This window comes from Diabrotica virgifera, chromosome 3 (assembly GCF_917563875.1).
Source record: "Diabrotica virgifera virgifera chromosome 3, PGI_DIABVI_V3a".
Taxonomy (NCBI): domain Eukaryota; kingdom Metazoa; phylum Arthropoda; class Insecta; order Coleoptera; family Chrysomelidae; genus Diabrotica; species Diabrotica virgifera.
The window spans coordinates 112,414,059-112,440,474 of record NC_065445.1 but is presented as its reverse complement, the minus strand read 5'-3'; the positions used below and the strand labels follow the sequence as shown (position 1 = coordinate 112,440,474).

The 26,416-nt window shown below is 32.5% G+C and overlaps 1 protein-coding gene across 5 annotated transcripts in view; it reads right to left on the bottom strand.

Moving 5' to 3' along the window:
* LOC126882041 (proton-coupled folate transporter-like) overlaps positions 1 to 26,416 on the bottom strand; it is a 174,077-nt gene that overhangs the window by 93,065 nt on the left and 54,596 nt on the right. For all 5 annotated transcript variants that reach the window (XM_050646843.1, XM_050646840.1, XM_050646839.1 and 2 more), the window contains one exon: positions 21,308 to 21,568. In XM_050646843.1, the coding sequence (XP_050502800.1) occupies positions 21,308 to 21,568 (261 nt within the window). The remainder of the gene's footprint in view (positions 1 to 21,307; positions 21,569 to 26,416) is intronic.

Below are 26,416 nucleotides of genomic sequence, written 5' to 3'. Positions count from 1 at the left end.
AATTTACCCCCACCCCTCTCCGTGGGGTGACGTGTTTAGTATTATTCGATAGATTTTTGAAAAATGTTGAACACGTACTTTTTAGTTTTTCAATCTGACGTTTATTTCGCGAAATATTCGCTTTTTTTGTGAAATTTTGTGACTCACCCATTTTCTTACGCCGCTCAAATCCGAGTTTTTAAAAAAATATATTTTTTTTTCGGTCCCCCTTAATGAATTCCCCGGTGTTAAAAACCAATAAATGGTATAGGTACATTTACAGGGTTTCTCCACATGTGATAATCTGACGCGCTCGAGTAACTGCAAAAATCCCCGCTTGGGCTCCTCTACCATCATTATCTGCTTAGTTTAATAAACAAGCCTAAAGTAATTGAATAGATGTATTAAATAAATAAATTACTAAGCGATGTCACAATGACGACCTCCGTGGATTTCAGCTGAACTAGCTTCGAAGGGGGTTTTAATGTCAAACACTGAGCTCACATGCATTTGAATCAAGTATGTAATATTCAGTATTTATTTTTTCATGTTTTTTTTTTACAAATTTTATATACAACATCGACGAAAAATGAACATCAGATCGAAAAACTGCAAAATACACGTATTCAATATTTTTGAAAAATCTATCGAATGGCACCAAACACGAGCCTCCACGGTGGTGAAGGTGGGGGATTTAATTTAAAATCTTAAATAGGAGCCCCAATTTTTTTGCAGATTTGGATTCTTTACGTAAAAATAAGCAACTTTTATTCGACATATTTTTTCGAATTATGGATAGATCGCGCTATAATCGGAAAAAACGATTGTTTCAAATGGAAAATTATATTAAAAAATGAAAAGTCCCCCACTATATGGAAAACTTAACCTTTTTCTGGTTTTAGCACATACTCTTCACAATCTAATAAGCTCCCATAACGCTCGAGTAACTGCAAATTTAGCATACTTTCCTCCCCTACTATGAGAATTTATTGATGAAAAACATAAATAGTTGTTAACGCATATAACTTTTTTATTATCCCACATAATTAAACGAGTCGAAAAGGAAAATATTAAGAAAGCCTAACTCTACAATTTAGTTTTAATTTTAATATTTTACATATGCTAGAATATTCCACAGGGTGTTCTAAACTTAAAAAAAAACACAGTATGATTGGTACACACGGTATAAAATGATATTTACCTGTCTAGCAACAACATTATCACAACGACATTCTTAAATAATAAGGCTGTAACATACTAAAAGAATCACTCAAATCGGACCACTGGTTTAGAAAATTTGAGACATCAAACATGTCCCATTTTTAAGGTGTTCGGCTAATTTTGCCGGTGTGTGTATAAACATCTAAACAAACAGCTGATCTAAACAAACTAACATTATAAATAAATGACGGAATTGAATTTTTTTTAAAGTTCAAGAAAGTACTAGTACCGAGTACTATTAGTATCGAGTATTGCCTCCTCTGACATTTATTACTGCTTGACAACGATCTCTCATACTGAGAAATACCGTTCTTATTTCTCCTTGATCAATTTGATCCCAAATTTTAACCAACCGCAAAAACAGTTCATCTAATGTGTTTGGTGCATTAGGTAGTTATAGTAGTCGTCTGCCTATAATGTCCCAAACATGTTCTATTGGGCTGAGGTCAGAACTTTTCGCAGGCCAATCCATGGCAGGAATTCCAACCTCTTGGCGATATTTCTGCACAATTCTTGCCATGTGTGACCTGGCATTATCTTGCACAAGCATAAAATTATCCCCAATAAATGGTGCAAATGGCACGACATGCTCTTCTAAAATGTCTGTTATATACCTGTGCCATGTAAACCGCCCTCGATCTATTCTAACTAATTCCGTGTGAGCCTCCAAATTAATCCCACCCCACACCATTACCGAGCCGCGCCATACTGTACAGTTCCTACGGTGTTACACTGTGCGTAGCGTTCCCCAGGCTTTCTGTACACTCTGTTTCTACTGTCATCAGAAAAATACTGTACAGTACCCTATTCATCGGTGAACAATATTTTTCCCCAATAGTCCAGGGGCGGCCCGTCGGGGTAGGCAAGGTAGGCGCCGCCTACCCTCTTCAAATGTAGTACAATAATATAAATTATTAATATAAATTACTTATTTCAAAATTGTAATTTATAAATTTTGACACAATACCTACAATAAAATAGCAAAAATTATCCAAATTATTTTTAAAAATATCCAAAAAATTTTCTCCGTAGTTATAATTATTGTACGCTCCTTGTAGTATCAGTAGTACTGCATAAGATTCTATATTCTTCCTTGGTCAGGCACTTGAAAACGTAGCCTGAAATAGAACGACGCCAACACCGAATTGACGTGCGATCTCTCTCTGTTTACGAGAGCAGGCCTGCTGCAGGTCTGCTGGTAGCGACCGTATTCTACGATTTTGAAACGGCGGATAGGCACAGAGTCTTATAGCCGGACCACCTACAAAATTTTATCAGTTGCTTCTCTTGTGTCTTGTGAAACTGTTAAGTATTGAATAAAACTAGGTAGGACAATTTAAATTTGTTTATGAAAACTGAATAATAAACAGGTAAATTTGAGATAGGTCTATTGAAGGGCATTTTAATTTTATATTAATTTAGTAATAATTCACTAACGACAAATAAATCTGTGAATAGTTATGTGTCAGTCGTCCATTATATTTTTATTGTGTTTCAATACAATTTGGATAATTTAAAGTTAAACTGACGAATTGTGTTATTAGATTATATAGATAATTAAAAATTTAAAGCGAGGTTAATTGTTAACTTATCAATTTATTCGAAGAGTAAATTATTATTTGATACATAAATAGAATAAGTACCTAATATTTGACGTTGTTGAAACGTAGGTGTGTTAGTTTGATTGGTGGAAAAACTTTAGTCATCGAATATGAATATTTTAAACGATGTAAGATGCAGTTTGATCAAGACGCCTTTTTCAAGGCGCCAAAATCAAGAAAGATCAGAAATTATTTCAATGGGCCGGCCTTTACCAAATTTAACAATTTTATCCACAGATAAGGCAAAAGACAATCAACCATTTTCGAGATCGTTTAAAACAATATGGTATGAAAATCATAAATGGCTAAGCGGAAGTTATTGTAAAAATTCACTTTTCTGTTGGCCTTGTCTGTTGCTTTCAAATTTGAAGCAAAATGTTTGGGTGAGTCAGGGATATTCAGATTTGAAAAATTTATCAGCTAGTGTAAAAAAACATGAATCTTCGAAAGAACATTTAAACAATTGCTTAGGTTTAAAACGGTTAGAAAAAAATAAACAAACTATTGACAGTGCTTTAGCTGGACAAATTTCTCTATCTAATAAGATATATAATGAAGAAGTTGAAAAAGATTGAAGAAGTTGAAGAAATTGATGTTACAATTCTGTTAGTAAAACAAGAACTTGCATTTCGCGGTCGTGATGAGAGCCATAATTTTTCAAACATGGGTAATTTTAAAGAAATTTTTAATTTAGTAGTTAAACGCGATCAGGAAATCCAGGATCATGTTAAAAAATAGAAGGGGTGTTCACGGGTTTGTCAAAAACAATACAAAATGATTTAATAGATTGCCTTGCCGATTACGTAAAAAATGAAATTTCAACAGAAATTAATGAAAGTCAATTTTTTTCTATTTTTTTCTATACTAGCGGACGATACTACTGATATAACCGAAAAATCACAGTGTACTTTAACAATCCGTTTTGTTAACAAAGTTGGTCAGGTAACAGAAAGATTTTTAGGGTTTTTTGATGTTAGCGATAATAGATCTGCAGACGCTCTATATAGTTTAATTTCAAACGTGCTTGAGCCACATGATTACAAAAATAAATTAATTGCTCAATTTTACGATGGTGCAAGTGTAATGGTTGGCTCTTTAAACGGATTACAATCAAAAATTAAAGTAGATGCTCCAAAAGCAATTTTTACACATTGTTGCGCTCATAGATTACATTTAGTATTGCAAGACGGCTCAAAATGTATTACAAATTGTAGGATATTTTTTGTCGCCTACCCGAAGTATATATGTAGCCTACCCGCATACTGAGGTCACGAGCCGCCACTGCAATAGTCATTATTCCAATCAACATGTTCATGAGCAAAATGCAAGCTTTGCCTTCTATGGTCTCTGGTCAAAAATGGGTCAGTGCCCTTTCAGGGCGTAGGTCGTTTTCGGCAAGTCTTCTTCTAATCGTATTTTGCTGATTCTAAAGTTATAATGATCCAAAAATTCATTTTGTAGAGAAGTACTGGTAACAAACCTTTGTCTCGGTGTACGAAGTGTCAAAAACCGGTCTTGATTAGGAGTTGTAACCCTTCTATGGCCTTGACCGAGTCTTCTCGAGTTACTTCCAGTAACAGAAAAACGTGGAACACTCTTGAAATTGTTGACTGGGTGACGTTAAAACGTTCAGCGAGTTCTACTTGAGTGTATCCTTCTTCGCGAAGAGTAACGATTCTAATACAGTCACTTTCTGACAAATTTCGATTTTCTTGCTGCTGGTGGTTCATTTTAAAGGAAAAACACTTAATAAAATTGAAACCCCCTTTAAACGTTCAGCACAACGTATTCCAACCCAACTAAATTCGAAATAAAATGAAGCACAACTAGCTTGTTTTTATTTTTTTTTTTTGCAAAAAATGATAAAAACATCAAAGTTTTTTTTACCGTTCTTTGGATAATTTTACAATATACCGGGGGTAACAATAATATATTGTCACAAAAATCGAAACATTAAAATCATTAGATTTTCCAGGGTTTTTAAAATTATGCATTAATTTTGGGGCGCAGTGTATTACTCTACATCTACATGAATTTTACAATTTATAATTCACGTCCCATCTGCTCAGCGCGGCAAAGTTCCAACGAGAATGGTTCCCTTCGTACTACAATCAGAGTAAACATGTAAATCAAAAATGAATATCCATTTTCAATTTCGTTGCAACACGAAACTAGAGCCGCATTATATTCTAGTTCAAACAGAGAGTGCAGTAAGCACCCCTACCGGCTTAGAAACTTATTAGTCTCTCATCAGGAGGCACATATACAAGCTCTCTCTGACCCAACCAGGACAAACCCCGGCGTGCAGTCACGGATTGCAACGAACGAAATGACAGGGATGCCCTAGCGGCAACTGCTAGCAAAAGACCAAGTTTTCAATCTCATAGCACATAAAATAACATTTAAAATATTACTTTACATCCCGCCAGACTGAAAATAATGGGAACCTTCTCTGTTTACACCTCCGAGGCTTCTAAAATTTGCAAGCCATAACGGATGATGATACTAAGGAAGATGAGGGAATTTTACAATTTATAATTCACGCCCCATCTGCTCATTGCGGTAAAGTTCCAACTTTTAATGTTATTTTATGTGCTATTAGATTGAAAACGTAGTATTTTGCTAGCAGTTGCCGCTAGGGCATCCCTGCCATTTCGTTCGTTGCAATCCGTAACTGCACGGCGGGGTTTGTCCTGGTTGGGTCAGAGAGAGCAGCATATGTGCCTCCTGATGAGAGACTAATAAGTTTCGAAACCGGTAGGGGTGCTTGCTGCACTCTCTGTTTAAACTAGAATATAATGCGGCTGTAGATTCGTGTTTGCAACGAAATTAAAAATGGTTATTCATTTTTGTTTGTTAATTGTTTAAAAAATAAAAACCCTTTTGTATAAATAATTTTAAGAATATGGGCGAATTCATCATTTTACTTTGATCAAAAATGTTTCTATTTTGTTTTTGATTATGCTGAATCCGAATGTGATATTATAATTTGAAAATTAAAAAAAAAACTGGTCTCCTATACAGTGTGTCTGCTTAGCTTGCAAACATGGGAAACTTTTTTATTGTCAATTTTGCGAAAAAAAAACCTTATGCTTCATAAAATGCTCTGCATGGTCTAAAATCTAAGATTCAAGAATCCGATATCAAATTTTATCAACATACGAGGTATGTAAAAAAAATATGAATTTTACTAAAGAGTAAAGTCCCTTTATATTTTTTAACTATAATTTTTCTTTTTAATACTAAACAAAAAGACTGATGAAGCTGTAGTAAATTTCACCCCATACAGAATTATCCTCTTACAGTTAAACTTAGAATAAACCCAAAATAAACATCGTACAAGTTTATGCTCCAACTGCGGACAAACCAGAGAGCGTTATTGAAACATTTTACGAAGACCTAGACAATATTCTAAAATTCATTAAAACTCAGGATGTTACAATTATAATTTGAGATTTTAACGCAAAGGTTGGAGAAGAAAAATTAGAAGAATGTAGAGGAGGATACGGTCTGGGCAAAAGAAACGAAAGGGGTGAAAGGCTTATCGAATTTTGCCAAAACAATAATTTTGTCATAATTAATACATTGTTTAAAATGACAACGAGAAGACTATATACCTGGAAGTCACCAACAGATCAAGAAGGGAGAATTGTAAGAAACCAAATAGATTGTGTATTATTTAGTTAGACAAAGATACAGGAACGCAATTATATATGCAAAAACATATCCAAGTGCCGACATAGGATCAGATCACAATCTAGTAGTGACCAAAATCAGGCTCAAAATGAAAATAATAAAACGAAGAACAACGGATGTAAAAAATCGATACAAGTAAACTAAGAAACCAAACCCACTCATAAAAGAACGTCTGACAGATGAAATCAATAACCGATTAATGAAGGTTAAAGAACAAATTCTGCAAAATACTGAAACGGAGACAAAATGGTTATTAATAGAGACAGAAATCTAGAAATGGAACCTGGATATAATCATCAAGAAGATGGCAGGAAGTCATGAGCAACAACTTCATAAGTACGAGAATATTGAGGAAATCTAGCTCCTCGATACTACTGGGCAAACTAGAAGATTGAAGAGGACAATGCCTTTTGAACTAGTTTGAGTGATAGGTGATAGTGAAAAGCAGAGCATAATGCTTGTGTGCCTGTGTATGTTAAAATAGTACACGATCTTGTTAGATTAGATAAGAGACGCTATGGGGTAAGCTCTTCATTTTAAAGAACAGTAGTAATTTAGGTTAAATTAAAATTGCTCATTGGTTAGTTATGACCAGATTGTAATTGGAATGCACAATTCAATACAATGAATCATCGTCGTAGTGATGATTATGGAAAAAAAATATATGACAAGATTTTGTGCAATAAAAATGTTTATATTTATCAAGGATGTATTATTTGGTATGGCCACATATACTTCTGGTATATCGTCGGTGATGTGACAATACCTCCTATCTGCTTTTTCATGAATTTTGTATGAGACTAAAAACCATTTTTAGGGTCATCTCCTGTTTTCACATGTAAATTTTGACATGTTTTGTAGTAAATAGATAGTTGAATTTACTACAAAACATGTAAAAAATGTCATATGAAAACAGGAGGTGACTGTAAAAAAGTTTTTAGTCTCTCTTACAAAACTCATGAAAAAACAAATCGGAGGTATTATGTCACATCAGCGACTATATCCAGGGAATGTCTAAAAAATATACTGTGAATGTCCAAGGAACATTCGTAGACATTCATGGAATGTTCCAACAAGACATTCAAGGAATGTTTAAAATGCTGACACAGGACTTTCCTGGGTCATTTAGGGGACGTTCTTGTGCTTTTCAGGACAGTCCAGGAATGTTTTCAATGTCCTGTGTGTACATTCTAGGAACATACATCGAATGTTTGGTGTTATTAGGGAATAGATAAAAGTCAAAAGGAAATTCTGGCACCAACAAGATACAAAAAGAAACAATGGATGGCGGAGAAAATCTTAGATTTAATGGAAGAAAGACGTCAACATAAAACAAAGATATTCAGATATACAAAAATGTGGATAAGCAAATAAAATCCAAATTTAAGCAGGCAAAAGAACAATGGTTAAAGAACAGTGTGCGGAAATAGAAGAACACCAGAAAAGTCATGATAGTTTTAACACACTTAAAAAAATTAAAGAATTAACTCAGACAGAACAACAGAAAGAACAGAAAAAGAGCTCAAAAGCAGAAAAAGTACTCTGAGAGTTATAGCTAAATAAAGCGGATTAGTCATGGTCGTGTCTAGTTATCAACGTGGACTAGTCCAAATACTTAACACAAATCAAGTCGACTACATACGAAATGCGGAATGAACGAATACTGTGGATCAGATCATAAGCTGCTAAAAATGAACTGCAGGCTCAAACTATACACTAGAAAAATACATCACACAAAACAGCGAAGGATAAATAATGCAGAAGAATTCCAGATGGACACTTGGAATATTAACCAGATTTAGCCATACGGCTCACACTCCCTCTAAGGGAAAAATTGACTCATCCCAGATACCTACGGTATCAAAAGGATTGAGCTCTGGTGGGACTCTTTCCGTGCTATCGAGCCCTAGGTGACTTGGTATGCAGGTGTATCTCCCAAAAATTTTCGTACGATTGTGGTCGTCGCGAGTAGTACAGCTTTCTGCATGGTTTTTTATAAAGATTTTCATTGAGACCCAGCTTTTTTATGCTTTCGAGGAGGGTCTTCGGAATGACTCCAGTAGTAGACATAATAATCGGTATTGTCTGGGTACTTTGCATTCTCCATTGTCTCCGTATTTGAATTTCCACATCTCTGTACTTGGCGATCTTTTCAGTAAATTAATATTATTATTATAATTAATTATTATATAATTAATTATTATACAATTATTAATATTATTATTATAATTCCACTATACTTGGGCTTCTTGATCAAAAATGGCATTGCGTTGATCGGGGAATAATAAACAACAACGAGGTATAAGGGGTGAGTTTAAGTATATCCCTACCATTATACGCAACTCTACAACCCCCGTCGTCTTGATGCGTTGAACGAATTTTGACGGTTTCCTTTTACCTAGCCTATACGAGCGGTGATCGTAATTCCTTACATGTCTTTCCCCCTGGCGAGTTGAGCGAGATGTCCTCTCCTTATAAGCCCATTCCATATTAATAAAGGTAAGCCCATTCCATATTAATAAAGGTAAGCCCATTCCATATTAATAAAGTCGGTATTATCCATTCATGTGCCAAATGAGGAGCAAACTTTCAAATCACACTTTCATTTTCACATTATGACTTAGAGGTGGCGTTGGATTCGTCAAAACATCATCTATTAATTCTAGAGTGCTATGTATTAAGAGTATAAGTCACAAATGAAAAATTTTTATTAGGACTTTTCAAAGTCTTTTTTACCACTGATAAAATAACTATTACAACTAAATATGAAAATGGTGACGAAATATGATTAATAAATTAGTAATTAACTATTTTACTTTCTACTTTGTTAATACCCTATTAATTATATAATTTAAAATATAAAAGAATCCCGAAAAATCTTTTTTATGACTTAAGGTTCACACGCACCGAATCGGCATAGAGCGATCGGCTCGGGCGGTCGGCTCGGAACGCTACGATCGGCGGACTGTACCCGCGCACTGACTCGGTCACCTCGGCGGCCTCGGAATCGGCAGTTTCGCACGTTTATTTTAATAAATTACAGAGATGAGAACGAAGAGAAAATTTAGTATATTTTTAATTTCAAATGTATAATTATACATTTTTGTAATCAGTATTTCAAAAGCTATTAAATGAGGTGTCACATGATGTACTTTCCTATTTAAAAAAATCAAAGTTATGACTGTCACCTGAAGAAGAATAGAATACAGTTCGAAACATTGATGCTAGTGTTGCCCAAATGCAAGACCAAGACGAGACTTGGACAGTCTTGGTCTTGGTCTTGCACCAGTACACCTGGTCTTGGTCTTGGTATTGCACTCCCAGTCTTGGTCTTGGTCTTGCAGCAAGAGTCTTGCAAGTCTCGCAGTTACCCACTAGCGTATTGCTATTTATTAATAAAACAACTCACAGTAGGTGGGTTTGAACCCACGATCTAAACTATTCCTGCCTATACTCTAACTGGGCTATCTACCATGTCCCACGGGAGTAGGTCTGTTTCTTAATAAACGTTTGCATTTAATAACCTGACATGTGCTAAAACATGGTGAAAACACAAAAAACAAACAAATGACATAAACTTATCTAGACTGTATTTTAAAGAACATTATCTGTCTAGAAAGGGATTGATGTACTCTCACATTAGGTATATGAAATGACATGGAATAAAAGAGTTCTATAATTTGCCATTTATTCAAATAAAAAATAAAAAAAATACAAATTAAATTACAGCACAGTACGCAATAGCTTTGACACTATTATTAGTTAAAAATTTTTGTTTGCTATTAGTTGAAAATTTTAAGATTGACTTTTTTTAACAAGAATTAATACAAAGTAATACACGCAGTTTAATTATATAACATTTATACAGAGTGAGTTTTATGTATGGAACGCCTCAAATATCTCGGAAATGACTTGAACGATCTTTATAGAATTTGGTGAGTAAAGGTCTTCTAATGCGGCCGATATTATAGTGGCAATTACAGATTGTTACCAGATATTGCGTTTTTTTGAAAATATAATGAACTTTAGTATTTCGAATAGAACACCCTGTATATTTTTGCATTTTGAACCATAATAACTACTAATTAATTTTCATGTAATATTTCCTATACCGAAATGCCGTAATTTCTGAGTTATTTCTATATTTATTAAAAAAAAATTAAACAAATTATAAAAATCGATTGTTTCAGCCCTGGCAGACTTATTTTAGGTTCTTTGAATCATATGGAACAAAAAAGGTCTTTTGTAGTTTTTGCCTAAAGTTATTGGTTTCCGAGTTATAAACAATTTAAAACTGAAAAAAATCGAAAAATGACGATGTTCAAGGCTCAAAAACACAAGTACATAATAGCTATTTGTATAACAAGGGAGGAAAGTGCTACTTTTCCTCCCGAGAATGAAGTTTACTGCCCGACGCGTAGCGGAGGGCAGTAATCATTCAAGGGAGGAAAAGGCACTTTACTCCCATGTTATACATATGGTTTTTCCACCTTCCTCAAATAACAAGTCATTTTTTCATTTTTACTTAATTTATTTTATGTAACTAACCAACAAAATTTATTAGAACTAAATCTAACAAGTAGGTACAATATAACTGTCAACTGTCAAATATAAGTCAAATTATTAATGTAAACATTGTTAAATCAAAATAACAATTTACTGTTTTTTACCATTCTGCAAAATACAGAGTGTTTTATAAATAAATGTTAAAATGTATAGATACTTACGTAATAGAAAATAGATATTATACAGGGCGTCAATAAGTTATATTTCATGAATGACATACCATGACGTTACTTTTACTTTTCCTCCCTAGGGAGGAAAAGTACAACTTTGCTCCCTACAATCAGGTCCGGAAAAGTATACTTTCGGTAGAGGTAGGTGGAAAAAAATATTATTTTCGAAATCTCGAAGTGCCTAAACTGAAGTTTAAACTTTATTTATCAGTTGTCGATAAGTAATTTGTTTATTTCATTTTAAAAAACATTGTTTTTTAGTTTTTAATGCAGCCCGATCACCCATCCTCTCATAAGTTCTTCATTAACAATAAAAAGACAATGGCAAAATCACACATCGGCCAATATCTCTTTTTATATAATAATAAATTTATATAAAAATTTGAAGGTTTTGTAACATTTTACCGTGCGCGAAAGGACTATACATGGTAGCCAGGCATTATCTTATCTAGTGCTTTTTCAGCAAAAAATTTTGTTTGGCCGATTGATCTAATATCTAATTGCACACCCTGCAAAAATAGGACGTTTAGTCTTTACGATATGGATAAGGAAAAACAATTGAGTGGTTTTCCGTAACAGTGAATATGGTATTCGTATTATATTTTTATAACCTTATAGGCGACATACTTCTTTAAAAGTTTCAATGCGATATTGTTGTACACACAACACAGGAAGATTATTTTATGAAAGGTTGCTATTCTCCAAATTTAGACAATTGCTCAATTGTAATTAATTTCGGAGCGAAGGCGTCGTCTGATATTAGGAAAGAATGAAATATTTTATTTTTACATTGTATAATAATTTATTATGACCTCTGAGTACGTATCCAATAAATAAGTGTTCATTTTTTTTAATTCGGTATGTATGTTCATCGTATTGTTCATAATGCGGATAAATCCATTTTTCCAAATTTTTGTTACATATTTTTTTGTATCTCATAGTCTCTAAGCATATACCCGAACTAATATACAGGGTGTAACAAAAATACAGGTCATAAATTAAATATCCTATTCTAGGACCAAAAATAGTTCTAATGAACCTAACTTACCTTAGTACAAATATGCATATAAAAAAAGTTACAGCCCTTTGAAGTTACAAAATGAAAATCTATTTTTTCCAATATATCAAAAATTATTAGAGATTTTTTATTGAAAATGGACATGTGGCATTTTTATGGCAGGAATATCTTAAATAAAAATTATAGTGAAATTTGTGCACCCCATAAAAATGTTATGGGGTTTTTATTCCCTTAAACCCACCCAAACTTTTGTGTACGTTCCAATTAAATTATTATTGTGATACTATTAGTTAAATTCAATATTTTTAAAACTTTTTTGGTTCTTAGTATTTTTTCGACAAGGCAGTTTTTATCGAGTTGCGGCTTCTTTTCTAATATGTTTACGTAGAGATTTTATGGGGGTTTTGTTCCTTTAAACCTCCCAAATGGTTGTGTACGTTCCAATTAAACTATTACTGCGATACCATTAGTTAAACACAGTGTTTTTAAAACTTTTTTGCTTCTGTGTATTTTTTCGATAAGGCGCATTTTATCGAGATGTGACTTCTTTTTTAATATGGTTTAAAATATACCTAAATATGTAAATCATAAATAAATTTTCCTATTATTATAAAGTCTCCATAATCGTAATACTTAGCCATATCACAGATGAACATAACATATATGTGGCCATATACAAATATGTGGTGGATTTGACAAATAATATGCAAAATATTTCGACAAATACTGACTTTTCGAAATAGTACCAAGAGGCAAAGAAGTTTTTAAAGCATTGTGTTTAACTGATGGTACTACAATTATAATCAAATTGAAACGTACACAAAAGTTTGGGGGGGTTTAAAGGAACCAAACCCCATAAAATTTTTATGGGGTGTCTAAATTTCACTATAATTTTTTCTTAAGATACTACTGCCTTAAGAATGCCACATGTTCATTTTAAATAAAAAATCTCCAATAGTTTTTGATATATTGGAAAAAATCGATTTTCATTTTGTAACTTCAAAGGGCTGTAACTTTTTTTATGTGCACATTTGTACTAAGGTAAGTTAGGTTCAAACGAACTATTTTTGGTCCCAAAATATGTGATTAAATTTATGACCTGTATTTTTGTTACACCCTGTATTATTCCATAAAACGACACTCAAACTGCAAGACGCAAGAGTCTCGCAGGCTTGGTCTTGTTCTTGCTCAAGTCTTGCACGGTCAGTCTTGGTCTTGGTCTTGCTAAAATAAGGCGGTCTTGGTCTTGGTCTTGCTAAAACGCAAGAACAAGACCAAGACTGCAAGACCAAGACCGATTTTGGGCAACAATAATTGATGCTATAATATACTATGAACATTTTAAAAATCGACCTGTCCGATCGTTTTGCTTATGTGCTAAAAATAAATAAGTTCATATAAATAAATAACACTTATTCCAGTGCACTGTGTAAGTACAATAAAATTAGCGCATTTTCAATTAATCAATTTTGAAGTATTAATAGATAAATATATTATGTATCTAGTACTAAGGGAACATCCATAAACTGGAAAAAGGGGGAGGGGAACTATTACGACGGTGTACGTCGTATATTTTTATTATTTGTGGTATTGTTTGGTATATTTAAATTTAATTTAATTTAAAAAGGTTCACGAATATAATTATACCCTATTTTAGAATAAAAAAGAATTTGTATTACTTTTATCGCATACTTTTCATTGCGTTTCATATTTCCTTTTTATCAGTCACAGTCATAATGTTACCATATAGCACTTTTGTACCAAATACCAAACAATAAAACATTGTTGCTGAGTTTAAACAAACTGTTCTATAAAGAAAAACGCCTGGCATCAATAAATATTAAACTGCTGTCCATTTATTTACTGAATATTCTGTGTGAAACAATTCTTAAAAGAATGAACAGAAATAAAATATTCTATTTGGTTAGTACATTGTATTTATTCTTATGAAAGAAATGGCGTTGAAATCAAAACAACATAAGTATCAAGATTTATATGATGCAGTTAATAAAGCATAGGAATTTCGATAATAAAAGTGTTGTCTTTTGTCCAAATAGAGTTAAATAGTTGTGCAGTGAATTAAGAAAAAAATTACGCGGATATTAATGAGTTACATAATAATACTGATTTGAATACCTTCGTAATTAAAGTTTGAGAGTTAACTTTAAAATTAAAAAATCCAGAAATAACATGAAATTAAAAAAAAAACACTTAGGACGAAAGGGAGGGAGTTTATAAAAAACTACAAAATTTTTACGACGCCGACGCAGTTTATGGATTATTATAGATTTAAAATAATATTAGGATAAATATGTGGTGAAATAAATATTTATTATTTACCGGAGAGTCCTGTTTTTTTTCGCTATCTCACCCCAAGCGTTTTCTTTTCTATTGGCGTTATGATAATATCTATTTTGGGGATCATATATGTAATATTACATATTCCCGCACACTTTCCCGCACATCAGAAGTTCGTCAGCCATAGTGCGTTTCTTAAAAATTATACACGTGTTGCTTGCAATGCATAAAATACTACTAAAAACATACAAAACGGCTCCAACGGCATCAGATCATTCGGCGGGTTTTGCCTCTGCTATCATTCTCCGCCGAAGCCGAAGCGATCTGACCGTTCCGAGTCGAACGTTCATTTATTTCCATGTATAGGGTTTTTCATTCACAGTCATTTGTTTCGAGCTTCTGTCAAATGTCGTCTAATCCGTGTATATTAATATTATACACAGATTATGCAAAATATGACAGAAGCTCGAAACAAATGACAATCGACCCTATAGCAAAATCTGCCGATTGCTCTTAGCCGAGCCGATCGCTCTAGCCGATTCGGTGCGCGGCCTGCTTTATACTTTTAGTACATGGCACTTTAGAATTTACACATTCCTAGAAATTCTAAATGTACTATTTCACGTATAGTTTTGACTTCAAAAATCACCTAGACAAACAAAACACATTTTGTCCATTAACCAGAGACAAACAAATAGCACTATTTTGGACAAAATGCGATACGTTTGTTTTTGCAATACCATTTTAGCATGTAACGACTTTATTTTGAATTTTGTGTGACAGACATTTTAACAAAAACTCCTGTTTTTTATACATGACTTGAGCATGAATCAGGAAGAGGTGACGTAGAAATAATTTCCGCGTTTACTGACTTTCTAAAAAACTGATTTATTAAGAAAGGACAAGTCAGCAAGCTATGCTCTGACTGGACTTTGTCTGACATAAAATATGCAGCACTTTCACTAAAAAAAGTTATGGGCATTAGTAAAACCAAAAGAATAATCATAACTCAATGCTGGGAAAATAAAATCTTGTACAAAACAGGGGTTTTGTACAGAAATACTGACTCTTCTAAAAAGTTTTAAAGGTTTACTTTAGCCAAAGTAACATAGTTATGCCGGAATTGCCAACGAAGCACGCTACATATTAAGAAAAAACTGTGAAGCTGAAGAACAAAGTTGCTGCCTTCTGGAGGACGACATCCATGCCATATGATTTTTTTAAAATTTTCTATATTGCTTTCCAAACCCGCAGAAATGCATCTTTAGTTTTTAATCATTTAGGGACAATCATTGATTATATAATCAATGGGACAATCAAATTACATTTTGTCCTTTGAAGACAATCAAATGGCGTTTTGTCCATCAAAAAATTTTTTTATTTTTTTTGACAAAACTAATAAAGTCTGTTGTTACTTATAAACAGGGCAAATTGGTAATAAAAAAAGTACATCTATTCATACTTTGTGTGTTTTTCCTAAGCTTATTAATAACGGAGTAGCAGTTTTTCTCATTTCCTGAAAAATGTAAAAAATAGACAAAGTGCGATTTGAAAGTCTGCTCCTCAAATATCGTCACAGACCCTAAACGAAAGTTCGATACGTTTATAAGATTATAAATATATTTTATTAACGAAATTAACGAGAAATTAAGGCTAATTATCTTATCTTTCGTATGTTTTGATTCTAAATAAAAATGTTTTAAAAAACGAACCTTTGTCTTCGACTGTATTTTGTTACCCAGAACATCAACTTGAACCACAACTTTACAATTAGCTTATGAGTTTTTCGAGGTAACGCTGTCTAGGTTTTTTAGTTTTGTCGACTTTTGACTTTTTGATATCACTCAGAATTCAAAACAACGAATTTTTTTTGCTAAAAAGGGTTAAAATCAACATATTTATTATTGTTAAACAAAAAATAAGCATAAAGCAAAAAATATCTCGACAGCGTTACTTCAAGTAATGTCTAAAGGAAATATATACAAAATTCCAGGTGGGTCGGTCAAGTAGTTTTTGAGTTACAATGTCTACAGCCTTTGAAAAAACCAGTTTTGAGGAAAAAGCGTTTAACGTTTTTTAACTTTTTGTTAACGTCCACGTTTCTGACACGTAAGTGAGGACGGGCTTGATTGGAGTTCTGTATATCAATATTTTTGTTCTTTTTGTGACTATGTTTATAAGCCAGGGTAATAAGACAAAAATATACCCTGTTCGTGACACTTCAGCAGTCAGTGTACTGAAGCGTTTTTTCGACAGGTAATACCTATAGGAACAAATTGTAACTATTTCCTGCGTAGAATCTAGCGGCCATTTTTATTTATAAACAATTAACTGTCAAAAAATGGCATTTTCCCCTTTTTTTTCAAATCATCGGAAAACAGTGAAACTTATGATTTTTTTAGTACAAATATCTTCGAGACTATGGAAAAAGCTTTAAAGTGACGTATTACAAAATTTGATATACACATTTATTGTTAATATAGTTGCGAAAAAAGTCGGAATTGCAAAAAAAAAATATTTTCGCAGTAACTGTTGTAAAAATTAGTGTACAGCTTTGAAATTTTTGTCAAATGAGGGTTCTTTGGTGCTTAATATGTGATAAAAATTTCAAAGCGATTCATTCAATTGTTTAAATTTTATTCAAATTGTTTATCCCAGAGAGCATTTTTTTGCAATAATATAAGTCAGAAAAAAATGACGTTAGAACCACTCCACAGGTGTCAAATGAAAGAGCATGAGCTACATTTTCAACATGGCTTAAAAAAGTGAATAAAAAATGCATTTATTAGTAATAAATAATTATGCAAAAGTATCGTCAATTTTTCTTTATAAACTTTTTGAATAACTTTTTCCAAAAAAAATTAACTTTTTTACCCTGTTTTAAGTGTACAACTACCAAGTAATGTTATTTTTCTACAACCGTGTTAAAAATGCAATTTTTAGCACTCCATACGAGCGTTAAAAATGCTACTTTAAGGAACTACTGCTTTAAAAAAAAATTTAAGGCACTGTAGTTCGTATTGACCGTATATGCAATTTTGATGTAGTGTCAAAAAAATATAAAATTGGAATGTCAGTCAAGTTCAAGTAAAAGTTTTTGTAGATATTGTCCTGTAATTACGTTTGTAGAAAAAATATTGTATGATATGCGTGTTAAAAAGTACATTTTTAAGGCACTCATGTGAATTGCAGAACTCGGTATCGCTCATTCTGCAAACTTTCACATGCGTGCCTTAAACTTGTACTTTTAACACTTATATCATAAATAACTATTATATCATAATTGATAAAAAATTGTAATAAATATATATAATTTCTTATATAACAAAATAAAAAGTTTATAAGGAAAGATTTACGATATTTTTGCATAATTATTTATTACTAATAATTGCATTTTTTATTCACTTTATTTAAACCAAGTTGAAAATATAGCTCATGCTCTTTCATTTGACACCTGTGGAATGGTTCTAACGCCATTTTTCTGATTTATTTTATTACAAAAAAAATGCTCTCTGGGATAAACAATTTGAATAAAATTTAAACAATTGAATGAATCGCTTTGAAATTTTATCACATATTAAACACCAAAGAACCCTTATTTGACAAAAATTTCAAAGCTGTACACTAATTTTTACAACAGTTATTTCGAAAATAATTTTTTTTTGCAATTCCGACCTTTTTTTGCAATTATATTAACAATAAATGAGTATATCAAACTTTGTAATACGTCATTTTATAGCATTTTCCATAATCTAGAAGGAATTTGTACTAAAAAACCATAAGTTTCCCTGTTTTCCATTGATTTGAAAAAAAAAAGTGAAAAACGTCATTTTTTGAGACTTAATTGTTTATAAATAAAAATGGACGCCAGATCCTACGCAGGAAATAGTTACAATTTGCTCTTATAGGTATTACCTGTCGAAAAAACCCTTCAGTACCCTGGCTGTTCAAGTGTCATGGAAAAAACCTTATTACCCTGGACTATTATTGTTAAAAGTTTCTTTGATCCATAGTACGCTCTATTTGCTAGACATATACGTCTGTTAATTTCTGCGATTAATGTATTAGGTTTGTTTGATTTGTAAGCCTAGATATACCAACTCGCTTACTCCTTCGAAAGTATATGTTCCAACCGTTAGATCTTCAGGTTCTGATACTTGATTATTATTTGTGACCTTAATATACTTAGTTTTATTGGTGTTAACTCGTAACCCCATTCTTTTTGATGTTGCTTCCAATGCCGTGAACGATTGAACCAGGTCCACCTTTTTTCTTGCTATGATATCAATGTCATCTGCATACGCTAGTATTTGTACACTCCTATTAGTAATGGTCCCTCTTGTTGTTATTCCAGATTCTCTAATAGCTTTCACTGGGCAATGTTGAATAGAAAGCATGATAGACTATTCCCCTGTTGAAATCCGGATTGTGTCTGGAAAGTTCATGATATTCCATTTTGCACTCTAACCTTACACTCAAATGTTGAGATGGTTGCTTTCACCAACCTCACTAAGGGTATTGAGATATTGAATTCTACCATGGCTTCATATAATGCGTTTCTGTCTACGCTATCATAGGCACATCTAAAATCCACAAACAAATGGTGAGTATCAATTCCATACTCATGTTTTTTCTAAAGCTTATCTTAGAAGGAATATTTGATGGACAGTAGACTTTTCTTTGCGAAATTCACACTGGTATTTGCCAATTATCGGAAATATTACGCTTTTTTTGTAAAACTTTGTGACTTGCCCATTTCCTTACGCCCCGCTCAAATCGTTAGATTTTTTAAATATACACTGTTCTTCATGTAATTACCCAAGTAGCACAATAAAAATATTTTAGTTTTATTTAAGGTTTATAAAGGTTTTATTGTAGTAAATAAGAAGATAATGGTTTTAAAGTTACCTTGTAGATATACTGCCAGAACTTTAAAACTGTTAAGCATTTGTCACTAGTTTTAACGTATCTAATAAGACTAATTAATCTTAATAGATAATTTGTCTTATTGTAGTTTTAAAATGGTTTATTCTTTGTTCACTTTAAAACTAATCAATTTTATGAATAACTTCCGGACTGTTTGGTTTTATTAGATTCTAGTTTGTTACCTTTTAGTTTTATTTCAGTTTTAAAGATTCTCCTAATACATATGACTAATAAAACCTATTATTAAAACTACTTGATCTCGAAGACTATTTTGTCAGTAAAACATATACCTTAAAACTATTTTTAAGTTGTAGTTTTAGTTTTCTTTAAAGCTGCTTTCTTAAAAGCAATTAGTAGGCTATATTAAAACCAAACGCTCTTAACTCAATCAATTTGGTTATTGTAAAGACTAAACTATTCTTCTTGTTAAAAACAATAAAACTAAACTCATCCCTTCTTCTTTCATGTCCAAAATGTTCGGCCATTTGTTTTAGAGCGAAACAGTGGTGTAGTGTGTTGTAAAAGTGGAAGTACAGTTAGTATGGAAGAAATAAGTAGCAAGTACTTAGAATATAAACGAACTGGTCATTTTAAAAGAAAAATATAACTCACAGCACTACGACACCTCGATGTTCGGTTAGATTCACATTAAAACCGACACATTTAGCATTAAAACTAAATGGTTTTATTTCCAAGGCAACCTTGCCTTTATGTAGGATATATGCTCTGGGAAAGGTATAAAATAAAACCATTTGATCTTAGCAATTCTCTGTCGATAGACCAAATAGTTTTATTTGGGTTTCGGCCATATTGCTTTCTGGAGATGCTGAAAGCCATGATTGATTATAATATAAGGCTTACACAAAAACTATAAATAAGCATCGTAAAGACATAAATTCGATTTATTTTAACATTAAAGCATTAAAATTGTAGATAAAATTATTTTTATGTCAAATTAATATTTTTCGGATTTAATTTTTATTTTTATTTTTTAATCACCAAAAGTCAGAAATTTTAGGGCGCGTGAGTTATTTAGCCCTAATTTTGTTGCACCCAACATTATCAATAAAGTTGGGTGCGCAAGTGTTTTTCTACCTTGACAGTCCGAAATAACCAAGTACTTTTTATTATTTTATAGTTGCAAAAGCTATCTACCTCTCATAACACATGTAAAAATTTGTTCGCCTATATGGAGTATAGGGTTTAATGAATCATTTAATATGGTAAATTGTCTTTAAAAGTCTCCATTTAAGAAACCTTTTTAAGTTTGCTATAAAACTGAATGCACTTAAAGTGTCTTTTAACATGGTTCTAAAAGCACCTTCACAGCAGCTTTAAAACCAGTTGCTTAAGAAAACAAAGTTTTAAGTTTTTTATTTTTGGTTTTATTGACCTCTTTCAGAGTGGCCCTTTTATGCTGAAAGTGGATTTATTGCAACCTTAAGGTTTACTTAAAAACCAAATGGTTTTAATTTTAGTTTTATTCTACAGTTTTAAAGCATCCTTAAAAGACTTAATAAACCCGTTCGGTGCTACTTGGGTAAGTTACCCTGTCTTAATCTGATATTTTAGGGTTTTTCTAAGGATATTTTTTACGGATTCCCGCCAAAGCACGCTCCTGTATTAAGAGTCCATATTATATGGTAGGGGTACATTCACAGGGTACAAGGTTTCTCCTCGTGTGATTTTCTAACACGCTCGAGTAACTTGCAATATGGCTCCCCCACCATTAGAATTAGTAAAATTGTTTCGAAAAATGTCAGTATGTTATTCTAAAAATGTATAGGATTTGCGATAAGAGAGGAAAAAGTATTGAGATGTTTTTAAATTACCTGCTAGACTCGTAATGATAAACAGTTTCCTTCCAATTTTATCGGACCACGGTCCTACCAACATACACAACAATAAATTAAAGGACTGCTCGGTCGCTGTTCTCACCATCATTATGGTATTAGCATAAGGCTGAACCTCCTCTTCCAAGTTTTCCGTAATAGTTTCATTGTTGGTGTTTCCCAGATAGCCGCACTCTGTTTTGTCGTGACCCAGAAGGACGTAACACGTACGAAATATAATAAGGTTCAGTAAAACCGCTTCTGCAAAATCAAATTTAATTACATTTTGAATATAGTAAGGAAAGTTTCATAATATAATAGTGAGTATTTAAAGTATTTTGTGTTAAGAACGTAAGTTAAAAGGCAATTATAAGTTTGTACCACATTCGTAATATTTAGTGAAGGATTTTTCTAATAGACAAGGCGGAAACGGCGGGTTCTTTGGGAAAAATATTCCCATGAGATATTTTTGCATAATCACATTCGTGAAACATCCCAGAATAAGGTTCAAGAAGTCGCCCACGAGAAAAGTGGGCCAATTTTTTTTTAACAATTTTTTTTTAATCAAATTGAAAAAATCAATATTTTGGCCCGGACTAATTTTTTTTAGTTTTTTTGAACCATTCTGGACAAAAAAGGTCTCTTATAATTTTTCTCTAAAGTTGATCTTTTTCGAGTTATAAGCAAGTTAAAATTTGAAAAACGCGAAAATGGCCATTTTTAAGGCTTAATAACTCGGTCAAAAATTATTATTTTGAAAGTCAGAAAGTGACTAAATCAAAGTTTAAAGTCGCCGTTACATGATCCTGAAGAAATCTGTGTCATTAATTTACTACTAAGCTGTTATTTTTAATTAATAACAATGAGTGGTTGTATCGTATTGACCCTGCTGTAAATGTGAGTGCGAGTAAGATGCACAATTGGACTGCTGGAATAGCTTCTCTCTCGCACTCAGCATTTACAGCCCCGCACACGTGCATGGCGCTTATTATTATTACTTAAAAATAACAGCTTAGTAATGAAATAATGACAAAAATTTCTTCAGGATCTTGTAGGGGAGGCTTTAAACTTTGATTTAGTCACTTTCTGACTTTCATAATAATAACTTTTAACCGAGTAATTAAGCCTTGAAAATCGCCATTTTTCGTTTTTTTCAATTTTAAATTGCTTATAAGTCGAAAACGATTAACTTTAGAGAAAAATTATAAGAGACCTTTTTTGTCCAGAATGGTCCAAAAAATTAAATAAAAAATTGTTCGGGCCAAAAATATTGATTCTTGCAATTTGATAAAAAAAAAATTGTTAAAAAAAAATTAGCCCACTTTTCACTTGGGCGACTTCTTGAACCTTATTCTGGGATGTCTCACTAATGTGATTATGCAAAAAAATCTCATGGGAATATTTTCCCCTTCGAACCCGCCGTTTTCGCCTTGTCTATAAACCTAAAATGTTATTGTTGCTTTATTAGTCCAGTCGGGTTAGACGAATAACAGGCCTAACCTTGCATTAGGAGCTGCGCCAAATTTTATTTTTTTAATCATTAGGGAGTCAATAGTAGTGTAAATTTAAAATCTCGACTGAATTCCGCCATTGCGTTAGCCGCCATCTTGATTTTAAACGAGAACCGATTTTGCTCAATATCTCCGCCATTTTCAACTTTTAGACAAAAAGTATAACAACAAAAATTGTTGAAAATGTAATTTTCTATCATTTATATTTTTACAATTTTTTCGTGCCATCGATATTTTCCGAGTTATAGCGGAAAATAATGACAGTTATATATAAATAGAGCATAATTATTTAATTATCTCGTTTATTGTTAGTTTTACGACAAAAATGTTTCTATACAAAAATAGAGAGAATTGAATTCTACACAAGTTTAGTTTCTTTTATTTTTTTGCTAAAGGTAATATTTAAGGTAGTATGTATGCGATAATGGCGCGAGCGTAAGACCTGATTGATTTTGTAGCAATTGTTTTTGTTCAATATTTACGCCATTTTCAACTTAAATTGTTCCAAATTGATTTCCTACAATTTCTTTTTAACAATTTTTTTCATGCGGTTGATATTTCCGAGTAAGTGGAAAAATAATAAAAAGTGGTGGGGGGAGCATAATTACTGAATTAAATCTTTTTTCCGAGCTGCCCCAAATTTTATAATTCTATCCTTTAGCGGAGATCAATACTAGTGTACATTTAAAATCTCGACTGAATTTCGCGGTTACATTAGCCGCCATATTGATTTTAAAGGAGAACCGCTGTTGCTTAATATCTCCGCCATTTTCAACTTTTCGACAAAAACGGTAGGAAGTAAAATTGTTGGAAACGCAATTTCCTACAATTTCTTTTCCACAATTTTTTATGCGATCAATATTCTCCGAGTTAAGGAGGAAAATACTGGAAGCGGAGGGGAAGCATAATTATTGAATTGTCTCATTTATTATTAACATTACGACATAATTGTACATAAACAAAAATAAAGAGAATTATATTTTATACAATTTTTGAAACTTCCAATGAAACATCAACCAAACTAAGTACATAAAATCTAACAATAAAAAAACTGAAAACGTTTGTTTTCTATACTTCCACAAAATTTATTATATCTAAGTGACTACAGCTGTTTCGGCGGAGTGCCTTTCTCAAGTAATATAGTTTACAATGTGTTTGCCTTTTTAATCTTCAACTGAAGAGGTAAACAAATAGCAGTAAACAACGGCTATAACGAACAAACAGTTAACAAAATTTTAAACCAAAAACTCCATAAGAAAGCCCTGAAATTAGTGTATCCACCACCACAGAAAGAACCCAGTACCTTCTGCTCTCTCACATATACTGGCAAGATAACAACAACAATAGCCAGATACATAAAAAAGAAAGGAATAACACCAGCTTTCAGAACTAACAACAACTTAAGCAAATATATTAAGAACAATAAAAGCCGAAAGAGAAAGCAACTACAGAGTGGTGTGTACAAACTAACTTGTGGTGACTGTCCGAAAACGTACATCGGTCAAACTGGCAGAACTTTTGACAAACGGATAGCAGAACACAAAAGGGCATTCAACAATAGAAAAACAGACACTTCTACATACGCACTTCACCTTCTAGATCATAATCATTCTTTCAATGAAGAGTTTAAAATTCTACATATTCAAAATAAAGGCCTTAAGCTATCTTTTTTAGAATCTATGGAAATTAATAAACTGAAAAATACAGATATAATTCTGAATGACCAACTCGAGACAAACAGCTCCCCACTCCTCAACCTCTTCAGTTGAAGATTAAAAAGGCAAACACATTGTAAACTATATTACTTGAGAAAGGCACTCCGCCGAAACAGCTGTAGTCACTTAGATATAATAAATTTTGTGGAAGTATAGAAAACAAACGTTTTCAGTTTTTTTATTGTTAGATAAAATGAACTTCCATCAAGTAACGGTCGAATCCATCAATTAAATACATAAAAGACATAAATAATAACTTATTGCATTAAGTTCACTTAATTTTATTAACTAGCGAGTTTTATTGGTTGAATTTGTCTGTCGATAATTAAGTTTCATGTCAGCTAACATATTTTAATATTTCAACAATTTTTTTTTTAATTTTGGACCCCGTTTGGGGGAATTTTCCCATCCCCCCTCTTAGACCCGCCACTGGTTCTCTCGAAAAATTGTAGTAAATCGTAATTGCAACAATTTTAGTCCTTACACTTTTTGTCGAAAAGTTGAAAATGGGGAAGAGATTGAACAAAAACAATTGCTTTAAAATCAATTGGGTCTTACGCTTGCGCCTACGTACTATCTTAAATATTGATTTTATCAAAAAAATGAAAGGGATCAAAATTGTACAAAATTTAATTCTCTTCATTTTTTTATAGGTTAAAATTTGTTGCAAAACTAATAATAAACGAGATAATTAAATAAATCAATAATTATGCTTTAACTGTCGCTATTTTTTCCCCATAACTCGAAAAATATGGACCTCACGAAAAAAATTATAATAAACGAAATTATAGAAAATCGCATTCTCAGCAATTTTAGTTTCTGTATTTTTTGTCGAAAAGTTGAAAATGGCGGAGATATTGAGCAAAACCGGTTCTCGTTAAAAATCAAGATGACGGCTAACGCAACAGTCAAATTCAGTCGAGATTTTAAATTTATACTACTATGGACGCCCCCTAAAGATTAGAAAAATAAATTTTAGGGCAGCTCCTAATGCAAGGTCAAATGGTATCCCGACTGGGCTATATGCCCTACTATGACCTCTATTATATAACATATGCGGCCATCAGAAGGGGAGTGTAGATATGTAGGTTCAATCTAGAACAAGCTGGTTTCTCCTTTTCGAATTAAGAATAGGAAGCCGAAATGGCTAGAATCAAACGGCCAAAGGAGTATCGGAAGGCCAAGGAAAAGATGGAGTGGCAACCTGGATATCTGATGACGAGGCATCCGAAGATGGAACAGGCGCAAGACTATTAAGGAATTTCAAGAGAAAGAAGAAAAAGAAGAATTAAGTATATAATAGTTATTTATATGTTCCAAGACCGGAAAGTGGTGTTTTTCAGGCCGAGCCAAGTAGATTCCAGGCCGAGCCGCAGGCGAGCCCCGGAAGCTTGGCGAGACCTGAAAAACACTAATTTTCGATCGATATGTGACGTACAATATTTTTTAAGACCAACACTTTTATGTAATTTAATTCTTTTGATTTTTAATTTGATTTTTCTAGCAACATATCGTAAGTTGCTTTCTTTGTTGCTTCTAAAATTTCCTCTGGAATTTAATTTTCTGTTAGTATGGTATAACTAAACCCAAACCCAGACATCAAAAGTGAAAGTTATCCTCCAACACCAAATTGTTCTATATGGTCCACATAATGTTTAGAAAAAAATCACACCATTTTGAGCGTCGGGTTTGGGGGGGAGAGGGGGGAGAAATCGGTAAATTCGTAGTTTTTTACGTTTTTCGTAAATATTTCTAAAACTATACGATTTAGCATAAACAACTTTCTGTACAAAAATGTTCTACATTAAATTTGAAATAAAAAAGGCCCTATGCATAATCCTTCTAAAATAAACGGTTTCAAAATTACGGAGGTAGTATAATAT